The 13,888-nt window shown below is 31.2% G+C and overlaps 1 protein-coding gene across 1 annotated transcript in view; it reads left to right on the forward strand.

Moving 5' to 3' along the window:
* Positions 1–11,204, forward strand: part of LOC132950051 (rabankyrin-5) — a 40,951-nt gene extending 29,747 nt beyond the window's left edge. The window contains exons 7-22 of the mRNA XM_061021246.1: positions 4,641–5,035; positions 5,881–6,091; positions 6,172–6,285; positions 6,355–6,574; positions 6,647–6,778; positions 6,855–6,975; positions 7,046–7,219; positions 7,287–7,400; positions 7,468–7,624; positions 8,923–9,123; positions 9,182–9,376; positions 9,452–9,572; positions 10,097–10,321; positions 10,392–10,530; positions 10,603–10,704; positions 10,771–11,204. Of these exons, the coding sequence (XP_060877229.1) occupies positions 4,641–5,035; positions 5,881–6,091; positions 6,172–6,285; positions 6,355–6,574; positions 6,647–6,778; positions 6,855–6,975; positions 7,046–7,219; positions 7,287–7,400; positions 7,468–7,624; positions 8,923–9,123; positions 9,182–9,376; positions 9,452–9,572; positions 10,097–10,321; positions 10,392–10,530; positions 10,603–10,704; positions 10,771–10,894 (2,745 nt within the window). The 3' untranslated portion in view covers positions 10,895–11,204. The remainder of the gene's footprint in view (positions 1–4,640; positions 5,036–5,880; positions 6,092–6,171; positions 6,286–6,354; positions 6,575–6,646; positions 6,779–6,854; positions 6,976–7,045; positions 7,220–7,286; positions 7,401–7,467; positions 7,625–8,922; positions 9,124–9,181; positions 9,377–9,451; positions 9,573–10,096; positions 10,322–10,391; positions 10,531–10,602; positions 10,705–10,770) is intronic.
* Positions 11,205–13,888: the final 2,684 nt, after the last annotated feature.

Genomic DNA, 13,888 nt, shown 5'->3' on the forward strand with positions numbered 1-13,888 from the left:
TAGTATATTATAAAGACGAGTCCTGTAATGGCCCTGTAATGTGATTGTATTGAAAAACCATTTCGCCCTTTCTTCTGATCTGTAAGTCTGCAAATTATTAGTAATTACAAAATATAATATACGATTTTGACTTTCGAATAAAAGTCCAATCGCTCTCTCATCACCCATCAGTAAATTTATTTATTTTTATTTAAAATCAATGTATAATACAGTTTGATAATTCAAAAAAAAAAAAAATATTCGTTTTATTGTTATTATTATTTATTAGTGTATTACGTTAATTGGAAAAGCCAACTTTGCATGCTATACATATAATGTGCTTTATGATTAAGAGCATCCGATTTTTAAGGCGTATGATATAGGCAATTTTAATGACATTTTGAAAATTTAAAATTAAAATTCTTAAATAAATATTTTAATACTATGAACAATTCAAAGTAAGTTACAAGTCTTATGTTAGCACTATTGTTGGTTGTTGTGTAACAATGAGAAATTAATATAGAAAACCTATCTGACTATCTAAGTTTGAAAGACAAAAATATCAATATTTTTTTTTATGTTGGTGTTATGATGATATCGTATAAATAAAAACTATGTTCTACAATATAACGAATATTGTCATCTATATCGTAAATAGTATTAATATTTGTTTTTTTATAAGTTATAACTTACCATATGACTGCAGTTGTCTGATTTTTTTTGAGCAAAACGCTTTTAACAAACAAATTATGGGTTTGTCCTTTTTATGCGTATTATATGTAATATATAATAATAAACATGTATTTACCTGCTGCGTCGATATAATAATATAAAATGTATTTATACTCTGTCCAGCAAGAGAACGCACCCATTCTGCGCATTCCTACGTGACACCCCGTGATAGGGGAATCGGTTTCGATAGCAGGGTGACACGGGGGATGCATAGAATCTGTGCGTTATCTCGTTAAACAGAGTATATTGAATAAAAGAAGCCACCAGATTTACATAACAAACCCGGTTTCACCCGTAGCCGTCTGGTGGCTTCTTATTTTGAACAGGGTATAGGTATATATTTTATAATCATATGGTACATACACCATACTATGTTCATATTAATTTTTATTAGGTATAATCATTATTTTCTTGTATTTAAGGGGCCTCGCAATAACGGTCATTATTTAAGGAGCAACATTTAGGCTATTTCTAATCTTGTCATAGTATCTCTGTCAAACCAAATTCTTCCAGTTTTGTCTAGATTATTGGTCTAAAAGTCACTTTTTTTTTCATCAACTGCAGCCCCCTTAATTTAAATTATGATTCAAAAAAGTTGATATTTTCAAGTTTTCAATTATTACAGTTCACAATAATATAAAATTTAGTTTTTACAAAATCTATAGATCTATAGACAATTTTCTGGCGAGTTCAATTTTTTTTTCAGAACCAAAATCGGACAATGTTAACCAACTTTAATTTTGTCAATACATTAGGTCTTTTCAGGTAAAATTGACGGCAGTAGCGAGGCCCTTAAGCATTTACAACAACTTTTAAACCATAGGTGCAGGTACTAAAATAGTGTATAAACAGTGTACATTATATATAAACACAGAACAATAATATTGTGCAATATATTCTATATTATAGAAGCAACACTGCTTAGTGCCGATCTCTAGACGTTTAGTGTCGGTGTTATATTTGATTACGAGGTACGTCTTACATATTATATTTTCGAGAAAAATGCATTTACGTATAACTGTGGTCTGTGAACTTTCGACACTGCCTCTCTATGGACCGTTGATTGTCATTACGCTGCTTATAATAATAGTGTCTCTGCAGTAATTAATATTGGTCAAAACGATGATTTGCGAAATTCCCTGATGGTAGTTTAGTGGTTTAGTTAATTCGATCTCATGCACTGATCGGCGTAATAATAGCCTGTCTTCATATTAGATTATTGTAGTAGTTACGAGATGAATATTAAATGTGACGATTATTCATTTCGTCACTTTCGAATTCATATACATTGTATAAGTACCTAATACAGAAATACGTAGAGAAAGATTAGTCGTATTAAGTATCGCACTGCTGCAATTTTTTCGAAACGTATATGTTATGCACGTTTATACAGAGTGATTTTTATTATAACTAGTACAGCCTTTTTTGGCAAAATTATGTTTGATGTTGACAAAATAAGAAACAATACATTATTGATTTTTAATTTCATAATTTTAAGTAGAATATTTTAATGACAGTTTAATCAAATATAGATAATTTATTAAATATTGAACAAACAGTTCTTTTAAAAGTTATAAAAATTATAAATTTAAGCTATTTTAAAATCAATAGGTATATAGCTGAAAGTTCATTCGGTTATAAGTAAATCATTAATACCTTTAGCAGTGTCGCAGCGTGTATCTTAATGTTGTCACATTTTTAGATTATGAATGTCGATCGTGTTATTTTAAAATGATCACTTTTTATAAAAACTTATTAAGTAGATACATACAATATATCATGATTCATCCAATGAGTTCGCTACGGAAAAACCGTAGTATATTATAATTTAATGATTTGCATGCAATATTGCAATTGCACGCGTCATGTACTGAAAGGTGATTCACCAAAAAACTCACCCCTTTTTTTCAATAATTCAGTTGTTCAACATCTGATTTTGAGAATTTTTAAGTATATTTAAAGACCATATTTTGGCATTCTTTAGATTCTTGTACTTCTTAATAAGGGGTGTCCCGTTGAGATAAAAAGTTATATTTTCCAAATGAGAACCACCTTTTTCTACTTTAAATTACTTATTGGATAATTTTTCTGAAAATGTTGAGGTTAGGTTATAGTGAATTGAAAATGTTAGTAATTACTAATTAATGATGATAAATATTAAATACTACAGATTAACATTACATTTATTTTTTATTTTTGTATATTTTCTACCCACATTGTTGGTGTGTGTTTAGATTTGCAAATAATTTTAGAATCAAAAATTAATATAGTATGGAAATATAGTTATAAAAATTAATATAATTTCGAGTGCAGTGAAAAATCTTTGCTTCAGTTGTCATTTAAGTCATAAATTTCACTATAACCACGTCCCATCACGATTATAATAACTTAACTTCGGCCCCGGATCGACTGCAACAGCGTACTATACACTTGTTTTGGGCATTCGGCACTATAATACAATTTCGAAGGTCGAACAAAAAAGTCGACGAGTTTTTATTAGTGTATACTTGAGTATTTTTTTATTTTATATAGATGTGCATGTGTATAGTTTATATTATTATTGTTTTACAACAAACGATATCTGTTTTAAAACAAAACAATATGTCATCGTGACATCGCTTCGTTGTTGACACGGCGCAGACGTGTTTAAGTAGGTGCGCGCATTTGGAAATTTATATTAATATTGCATTGCAATTATTGTAATGACGTGTTATAATGTACATAATATTGTTTTCACCCGTTGCATACATAATACATATATACAGCATAAAGTTGGGATCTGATTCAGTACATCGTGTAATGTGTATACGTAGACGCGCGTTTTGTTTTCAAAAAACTTTAGAACAATATTATGTTCGGACGATCTGTTGGTATATATTTCGGTTTTGTCTTCCTATAACAGTGGCGCGAAGAAAAACAATTTTCTGGGTTGGGGGTGTGTGAGCTTATGCTTAAGCCTCTCGAGCCGTGCAGATTTCCAGCCCGTGGGACAACATTTTATGGCACAACAAATCGCGCAATGTTACAATATTTATTAATGTTAAACAAATTGAATTCATATATTATTATTATTAATTATAATATTTGTTCAACATAATATTTAATAGAAAAGTGTATTTTGAATATAAACACCCCTCACCAGTTCACCACCCACACCCATCATTCATGCAATGCAGCTTTTCAGAATGCAGTTTTGATATCCATAATGAATTAAACATTGTTTTTCCTAGGAGCATGTAGCTCATCTCTCTCAACTCTATTCCCTGTATAATATATTCGCGCCACGGTTCTTTTATATCCATGTACACTTATTTAACGTAAGACTGAACTCATTATTTCAAAAACATTAATTGTTTTTGAAATAATTTTTCATACACAATTGTAATTTGTTAAAAAACATTTTTTATTTTTTTTATGACAACATGCATTTTTAATTCTTTATTCCAAATCCGAATACTATTTAAGAGTATAGGTACCTCGATGCATAAAAATCAAATTTGTGATGAGTAGTTTATGAGTTACAATAGTATTTAAAGTTAAGATGGAGCGGAGTAGAGTGGTATAGGTGTAGGTACACCGAAAAATTTCGGTCCGCTACTCCGCTCATGAAAACTTTAAATGCTTATTAGTTATACCTTATAAATAATAACCTACTATTGTCCAAAATTTGTTTTTTATAAACATGGAAATATTCCAAATAATATTATACTCCGGAATTTGTTTTTAAAAACTGTATGCTGCCCCATTCATGGGAGTAAAAACTTAAAAATAATAACGAAAAATGTATTACAAAAAATAAATATTTACAAAAACGTTACTTATTGTTTTCTGAAACAATGAGAATGTCTTACGTTGAATGGATCACCCAGAATTATTCCTACCCAATGTAGATATATTATATATTTTGACATATTGTACTCGTATTGTAGTTGAGCGTCAAGATCAACGGGCTGGACAACAGAGGCGAGTCGGCGCTAGATCTGGCGCTGCGCGACCACCAGACCAGCATCGCGGAGATGCTGTGCGAGAACGAGGCGGATCCGGACGCGCGCGACCGGACAGGATATACTCTGCTCCATCTGGCCGTGCAGAGGGGAGACTCGTACGCCGCCAACTTCCTGTTGGCGCACGGCGCTTCCGTCAGCTCGGTGACGCCGGATCAGGGCGACACGGCGCTACACCTGATCGCCAGCTCGACGCCGCAGCACTACGGTACGCCGGACGAACCGACGTCCGCCACCGCCGCAGCCGCCGCCATGACGGCCGTGGCTCGGTCGCTGCTCGACTCGGGTCTGGATCCGAACCTACCCAACAGCCAGGGATTGTAAGTGTACCCTGTTCTGTACCTATAATATATATACTATATACATATAGATATATTATTAATGACAGCCGCAGAAATTTACCCGTTTTTATCATCAATAATTATTTATTAAGGGGCCTCGCTACTGTCCGTCAATTTTAGCTGAAAAAAACCTATAAGTATTGACAAAATTAAAGTCAATTAACGTTGTCCGATTTTGATTATGAAAAAAAAATTGGACTCACCAGAAAATCGTCTATAGATCCTACAAAGCACTTTATAAAAACTACATTTTATATTGTTGTGTACTGTAATTGAAAACTTGAAAATATCAACTTTTTCGAATCATAATTAATATTAAAAACGGAAAATGTTTCGTACTATCTACAGACATTTTTCTGCTGAATTTAAATATTTTTTCAGAATCAAAATCGGACAACCTTAACTAACTTTAATTTTGTCAAAACAAATGTATGTTTTTGTAAAATTCGTGTAGTGAAATTTATATGGTTATCGAGTTATTAACATGTGCATGCGCGTACGAGAGATGATACCCGCATTTAATTTCACTCACACTAATAATCATTTACAACTAACACATAGATCCCGGGCGGCTATAACAAGATTAGAAATTGCCTAAATGTTGCCCCTTATATAATGACCGTAGCGAGGCCCCTTAACAAAATCCAACAATAAAATGTGTTATTACACTTTGAGGTCTTAAGAGATTCTATGTAAAATAAGTGTTTTATACCCTGGGTAGTGGAGATAGTATGAAAAAGAAATATGGGGGGAGGGGGGTTCAACCTTTGTAACTTTTTAATTTTTTTCAACGGCTGTTTTTTGATTTTAATTTTTCGTTTCAGCACTCCTTTGCACTTGGCCGTGTTGGTGCACAACGACGACATACTCACGCTCTTGTTGGACGAAAACGCCCGGTCGAGCAAGATAGACTTGAACGCTCAGACAGTCGACGACCACACTCCGTTGTACTATGCGCTGATACACACGCCCAAGCTCGACACCGACGACAGCTTCGCCAACCGTTTGGTGACGGCCGGGGCGAATCCCAATCCTGTGAGTAGTTGCCGTTGTCGTATTCTCGTCTCTCGACACCAGAAATTAAACTTATTTTGCTTTCCTAACTTTTTTTTTAGATTTACAAGAAGACGTCCAATTCTATGTTGCACATCGTCTCCGACGAGAGTCTCGAAGATGCAGCTCTCTTCATTACGGCTCGTTGCAATAACATCAACTACACAAACAAACTAGTAAGGAAATTAATTTTTTTTTATTGAAGTTTCTTGTATGTTAACAACAACTGATTATTATGCTTTTAGGGAGAAAGCGCATTACATATTGCGTGCAAAAAAGGACTATCACGTCTCGTTCGACGTTTACTCGAGTTTCGAGCGAACCCGAATCTACAAACATTACCACCAGATGGTGTTATATTGAGCACGGATGATGGTCTTCAGACCTCGTACAGACTTTCGCCATTACATATGGCCATAATTAACAAACAGGAGGGTGCCGTGAATGCCATGTTACACCACCACAGTGCGATAATCATTATTTTTATATTTGCATCCCCTTAATACAATAAATTATTGACTATGGTTTCAATTTTAGATACTATCACTGCTGAACCCAAAGATGGATTGTCTATGGTAAATTTGAATCTACGCGATTCACTAGGAGATACACCTTTATCATTGGCATTAAAATGTGACATGCAACACATTGTACCTGATCTCATTGCTGGTAAACTTAATGATTATTATTACATTAATTAACACATTCAGTCATTCATAACTATATAGTAATAATGCTTAAACAGGTGGCGCTGATATTGACATGAGAAATGGTGAAGGTATGACACTTCTACATCAAGCAATATTGAAAGGTGATGAAAAAACTGCTTTGTATTTAGTGAAACAAGGATCAAACTTTGATGCTAAGTAAGCCAAATACATTTTATAATGGAAATAATATGATAAAATTATGAACTACACATTATTATGATTATAGAACACAAGATGATCAAACACCATTGGAATTAGCTACAATCAACGGCCAGAACATTGTGGTTGAAGAATTATGCAAACGTGGTGTTGATATGGCAGTACCATCTTCAAATGGTGACCCTATACTATGGCTTTCTTTAACCTCCAATCAAGAAGATATTGCTTCTACGCTTGTCAAGTAATTAGTCTGGTTTCTGATAATCGAATTTGAACACAATTATACATGACACTTTTACTGGTTTAAGGTATGGTGTTGATACCGACTCGTGGAGTGAAGGGCCAGAAGGATGTATGCAAACCCTTCTGCATCGAGCAATTGATGAAAATTCTGAAAGTGCTGCTCGTTTTCTTATTCGAAGGTAAAATCATATCATTTTGTGTACATTTGAAACTTAATACGTTTAAATGTTTTCCAAACTTATACAGCGGCTGTGATATTAATAATCCACGTAAGCCGGGACCGGGTGGTCGTGGTGGAGATGAGTCAAAGGATCAATCATCTCCATTGCACTTATGTTGTCATTGGAGCCTGCAAAGTGTAGTTCAAACATTGTTAGAACACGGTGCCAATGTCAATGCTTGGGTAAATAATAAACGCATTACTAAAATAATAATTTAAAAATCTAACAACTGATGTTCACATAAGAATCAAACAAATGTAGTTTTTCCATCATTTAAAATTTTGAAACTTAAATCACTTGATTACAATTTCATTCTTGTTGAAATTTTCTGTGCACTCAATATTTTTTTTCTTGTGATGAAACAGAAATTACTTGCATACATTTAAATTTGTATTTCTATTGTAGACACAACATTAAAATATATTATAGAAAAAACTAAAAGTGAACAATATAAATTAAAATTGTACACATTTTTATATACATTGTACTTAAATAGTTAAATACAAAGTATCTAGGTTTAATCAGAGTAATTCAATCAGAATAAAAAATTTACAGTGCCAAAATAATTTATAATATAAATAGTATAAAGTATAAAGGGGAGAGTCTACACCCATACTCCAAATATTATCTTACAACATAAAAAGAGATATTCAATCAAATAAAAACATAATATATGGATTTGAGTTATACTTTTATTTTAAACAAATTAATTTTGTTAACAAAATATTTCAAATGTATTATAGTTTTTGAACATTTAACTTGTGTCTGTATTGGTACATATGCATCGTTCTTGTTCAAATAATAAAACATAGTAAAAAACAAACAAATCAATTTTTTTGTTAAAACCGTTATGTCTCATACAATAATATATTGTTAGCAGTGCATTACACTGGTGCAAATTTATAATTTACTAGTGCTAAATACTGAGGTGCATGTCCCCAATTGTGCTAATGGTATTAGGTTTTAATTATTTTATATAACGTAGATACTGTTTTTGCTATTAAAATAATTGAGAAACAAATTTAATGATTTAAATTGAATATATTAAGTTTTAGTTTTTACATCCTTCTTCTTAATCTATTGACCATGATAAATGTGGGCGCCCACTGAAAATTTTCTGGGGGGGAGGGATCAAGTTTTATTGTACAAAATAATATATTTTGTTAACTTGGCTTAACAGTATTTTTTACAGTGATGATCTTTTTTTTAGTATATTGCACTTTCAATTTTTTATATAGTAATTTACTACAGCATACTCAATTTAAAATATATTTCCAAAAATCCAAGGGGCAAATGTCCTACCTTTTCTCTGGACATCTATGGTTACAAATAAATTTTTTATAAATTTAAACTAGAATCGTAAGACTTCTAGTTTTAGTTGTTCTTTAGATTTAGAATTTAACTAGGAATTTCACGTTAAATTTAAGCAATAGAAGTAAACTATTGATTTATGTACGTTAATACTAAATTTGATTTGCAGGATGCAGAACATAAAACTCCACTTCATGTGGCAATTAAAAACCAGCATGCAGGTATTATAACATTACTACTCTGTCATCCGTCCATTGATCTCACTAAAAGAGATCGCACTGGTCTGACTCCATTTGCGGCCGCTCTGACATGTCGTAATGACAAAGCAGCTCGATCAATATTGGATAAGTTACCAGCAGCCGCAGAACAAGTAAACTATATAAAAACTAAAATCTGTAACAAATGTTCTAACAATATTTCTACTCAAGTTTGATAATAAGGGATGCAACTTTTTGCACATGGCTATCCAAAAAGGTGACATTGAAAGCGTCTTGTTCTTGTTGTCGGTCAGTGTAGACGTCAACTCAAGAGTTCAAAACGAATTACAGACTACTCCACTTCATTTAGCAGTTGCAACAGGCAATGAAATGTTAGTGCGCAGTATCATTTTAGCTGGAGCCAGGGTACATATTCATCTAATTCATCACATATTTCCAAAACTTTTTATTTTATTTACTATAACTATTTGTGTATATTAGGTAAATGATCAAGACACAATGAAGAGGACAGCATTGCATGTAGTTAGTGAAGCTGGACATGCTTCAATTGTGGTCGCGCTGTTAAATAATAATGCTAATTTTGATGCAGTCGATTGTGAAGGTCAGTAAATACGTATTATTTACAAATATTAAGAGCATATTTTACCAATGTGGTTTCTCTGTCTTACTATTGCAAAACACTCCATAGTATACGTTCCTCAGTTAAAATTTTGCGTTTCTAACTATATTAGAGTGAATTAAACCTATTATGAAACATAAAGGAATAAACATAATTTGTGTTCTCTTCTTTGATTTTTACGATATTTTAGTTTTTAAGTAAGTTATGAGTATATATAATATTAGTATTTAATATTAGTATTGTTTATAACTCGCTTAAAAATTAAAATATTGTTAAAAACCAACTTTAGGACTCAGATAATATTCATACCTTTGAGTTTCATAATAAATCAATACACTCAAATATTTAATCTTACAAAGCAAAATTATAAATGCTGAACATATATTTTGGTATGTTTTGCGTTAGTTAGACAGACAGAGACAACACATTTATGAGTTAACGTTTTCTTAAGTATTTTATTAAAATGTAGATATTGCATATTTATCGCATTTGATATTCCTGCATAGGTCAAAATGCATTGCATATTGCTTGCCGCGAGGGTCATTTACAAGTGGTTCAAACTTTACTGGGCGAATCCGAGATCAATGCTGAAGCTTTGACATTGAAGTGTCGAAATCCACTTCATGAGCTGGCCAAGTATAGTAAGGAGAGTTCAGCAGCCATATGTGAAGTATTTCTAGAGTACATGCCAAAATACCCTCTTGAGGTACAAGATGCTGAAGGAAATACAGGTATGAAAATAATTTTTGATGAATAGAATTAAAAAAATGGTAAAATATTAATGTTTTAAAAATGTTGTAGCATTACTATTGGCGTACATAAAAGGCAATGGAAATTTGTGTAGGACTTTAGTAAAAGCTGGTGCTTGCGTTGGAGCAATGAATAACGATGGTATCACTATATTTAACTGTCAAATGGCTACTACTCAATTGTTGTTTAGGTAAAAAAATTTATTTTTTCTTTGTTGAATTTTGTTATTCAATTAATATTATTTACTTTTTGTTTTTATTAGATTGCTTGATAGTTTGACAAAAGAACCACCATGGGTGGACGGATGTGAAGTGTGTCAGGAGTGCGGATTGAAATTTGGTTTTACAATGCGTAAGCATCATTGGTAAGTAACGACAGACATACTGAAGTATATTTTGTTTCATTTACGATCATATTTTTTTTTACTTAGTCGTCATTGTGGTAGACTATTATGTAGCAAATGCTCCAGTCAAGAAGTTCCTATCATAAAGTATGGGCTAGTGAAAGCAGTAAGAGTGTGTGTGTCTTGTTTCCAAGTTCTGCAAGGCGGCTAAAGAAGGGAATAAAGTAGGGAATAAAATCCGTCTGCATTGTGACCACACCACTTGGTCATTCTAATGTATTTATTACGGTACTCTAAATGTAACCTATTGTTCAATTCAATATTTTACTATTCAATTTTCTACTCTAAATAATAATCCAACATGGCTTTAAAATATTTACATAATTGCATGTATTCGTTTATTATTGTATTCATTATTTTATTTCATTTAATTCCATTTAATTATTTTAAATACCTTTATTACAATATTGTTTATTATTACTTTTTTTTTAACCTTTCTATTATATTTTATGATAAATTATTGTTATTATTAATCATTTATTTTTACACATACATATAATTTGATTATTTTTGTACAATTATATATTATATCTACTATAGTATAATTGGTTACCTATATAAAATAATATGAACTGATTACCATAAATATAATGCTTTTACAAATCAAAACATTCACCAACTACTGTCCATTTTATCGAATTACTCTTCCTTAAAAAATGTTTTGTATTGCTGTTTGATTGAGCAATCCCAACCAAAGTTTTTTTTCTAATATTTACTTATTTACTTGTTTATCTTTCAACTATTATGGAATAATCAATGCATTAGTCGATGTTATCATTAAATTAACCTAAAGCAATAGATTATGCAGCATTTCAATATTTGGTATATGGTGTAACTCAAAAACAAATAACCGTAGATATTTGGAATTTTCACCGAATATTTATTTTATCATTTTCTGTACATTTTCAGAATATTTTAAAACTTTTTAGCTATTTATAGATATTTGACCTTTCGTTTTCTTTAAATGTCGAAAAAAAATGAGATCCTTACACCGGTTATAATAACAATAAATGTATTTATTTCATTTCACAATATACAATATAATATATTAATATATCTAAACAATCCTCGCTGACTTCGCTTTTTTACTCTTCCTGATAACCCACCCTACCGTCTTAAACAGAACTGGCCCAGGGATCTTCTTCAAAATTTTAAAAAAACTGCTTACAAGTATGCTGCCGTGCTAACCGAAAAAGCAGTATCTCCAATTTTAGTCGAAATTGAGATATTGCTACATGGGGGTTAACAATGTGGTTTTGTACCATTTTTCGCAGTAAAAAAGCAGTATATCCAATATTTAACATTGAAAATTAGCATTTGAAATTAAGAAAATAAACAGTAAGTCCATAATTTTTGTGAAACTAGTAGCAAAAATACAGTAGATCCCAATAAGTAGCAAATAAGCAGTAAGTGACGTGGAGTTACTGTTATTTCGCTTATTTTCAAAACATTTTAAACAGTAACTAAAAACACAGTATCTCCGTATAGTATATTTGATAATATTGGTGTATAAATTATATTCTGTAGTCACAACCACGGTTTCAGATTTATATTAAAGGTATATCAATCATGGTCACACAGCTAATATGTCCATAATCAATTTGATGGAATACTGAATTATTACAAAATTCAAATGCATCACTGAATCATTATAATTTTGTTACTGTAATATCGTTGACTCTTTGTAGATTTTTAAATTTAGTAAAAGTATAAATATAAAATATAAGACCAATGCTTAGTGACATTGTTCATATAAAGGCAGAAATAGGGTTGAATTATTTGCTTTACAAAACCGACTACAGTGAATATTGTCCATTTGGAAAACTTGATTTTTTAAAAAACCACATCATTAAAAATGGAATTTCAAAACCAGACCAAAAAACTAAAGTTCTTGGTATTTATCCAATCAAAAAGGAAAGTATCATAAAAACATTAGTTCCTTTAATGCCAGAAACAAGGAAACAATTCTGGCTAGATTTTCCATGTGCTATGGAAGCACCAGATTTATACAGTGACTACGAAAATTAAAAATATTAATATAATGATAGTTATTATTATAAAAATGTCAGTCTGATTAAATTATTTTTAATTATTTTAAAAATTATTTTATAAATTGTTAATTTAAAGTAAAAAGTACTTACTTGCTCAAAAGTGTTTGCAACTTATTTATTTATATAATAATATGTATATTGTACCAAATGTATTGTATAAATATGTTATTAGTTATTACTATTTACTACTAAGTTAGTAATTACTTTATAGATTTTTCTATTAATTTTTCTTATAATATTACATAGGTAGTTAAAAAAAAAAAACAGTATCTCCCTATTATAATAAATTTTGTTAGAATAAAATATACAGTATCTCCATAGAAATGGATATACTGTAAATTTGCTTCTGATAGTGCTTATAAAATAAGCAGTAAGTCCATTTTAATGGTCAAGGAATTAACGAAAATATTTAAAAACTCATAAAATCAATTCTATGATATAAAATTAGTATATACACGTTTATTTTAGGATCGTATGTTAATTATACTTGGTGCACGGATCAGTAATGAGTCTAAACCTGTTTAGTCGATTTCCCAACATTTTGCTTAGATGGAGATACTGCTTTTTCGCTAAGCACGGCAGTATGAACTAGAGTCATTGGACTCCCCCTTCTATCATGCCATCCATTCCTGTATACTTGTACCCCTCCCCCCCCTATATTACCTATTGTATAAATTTATTACAGATTGTATATATTCTTACAAGCTTTTGCTTCTTGAAGACACAGAGTTCTATACAATTATGTATATATCATGCAAATTTTAACTTAACTCATTCAATAAAATATTTACAAAATAAAACCGAAGGTAGGTATACTTGCAGTCTGCACAGTATAGACAGTATAGTCACAATTTTCACAAACCACATAAATTAATCTTTCACTAACTAACGTGTTGACGCGTTCATTAATAATCAATAATATAATAATATCAAATAAAAACCAATTCAATAGGTAGGTAACATACCAAAACGTTTGTTTGTGTAAATCATTGGACTACGGCTACAGCCCCTGATTAAGTGATTCCCCCCGATTGAGCCGGGTCCATTTTTTTTTTTTTTTTTGATTGATTCATTGATACCTAGCCAGTGGCGGA

The sequence above is a fragment of the Metopolophium dirhodum genome, chromosome 8 (genome assembly GCF_019925205.1).
Source record: "Metopolophium dirhodum isolate CAU chromosome 8, ASM1992520v1, whole genome shotgun sequence".
In the NCBI taxonomy this organism is placed as follows: Eukaryota; Metazoa; Arthropoda; class Insecta; order Hemiptera; family Aphididae; genus Metopolophium; species Metopolophium dirhodum.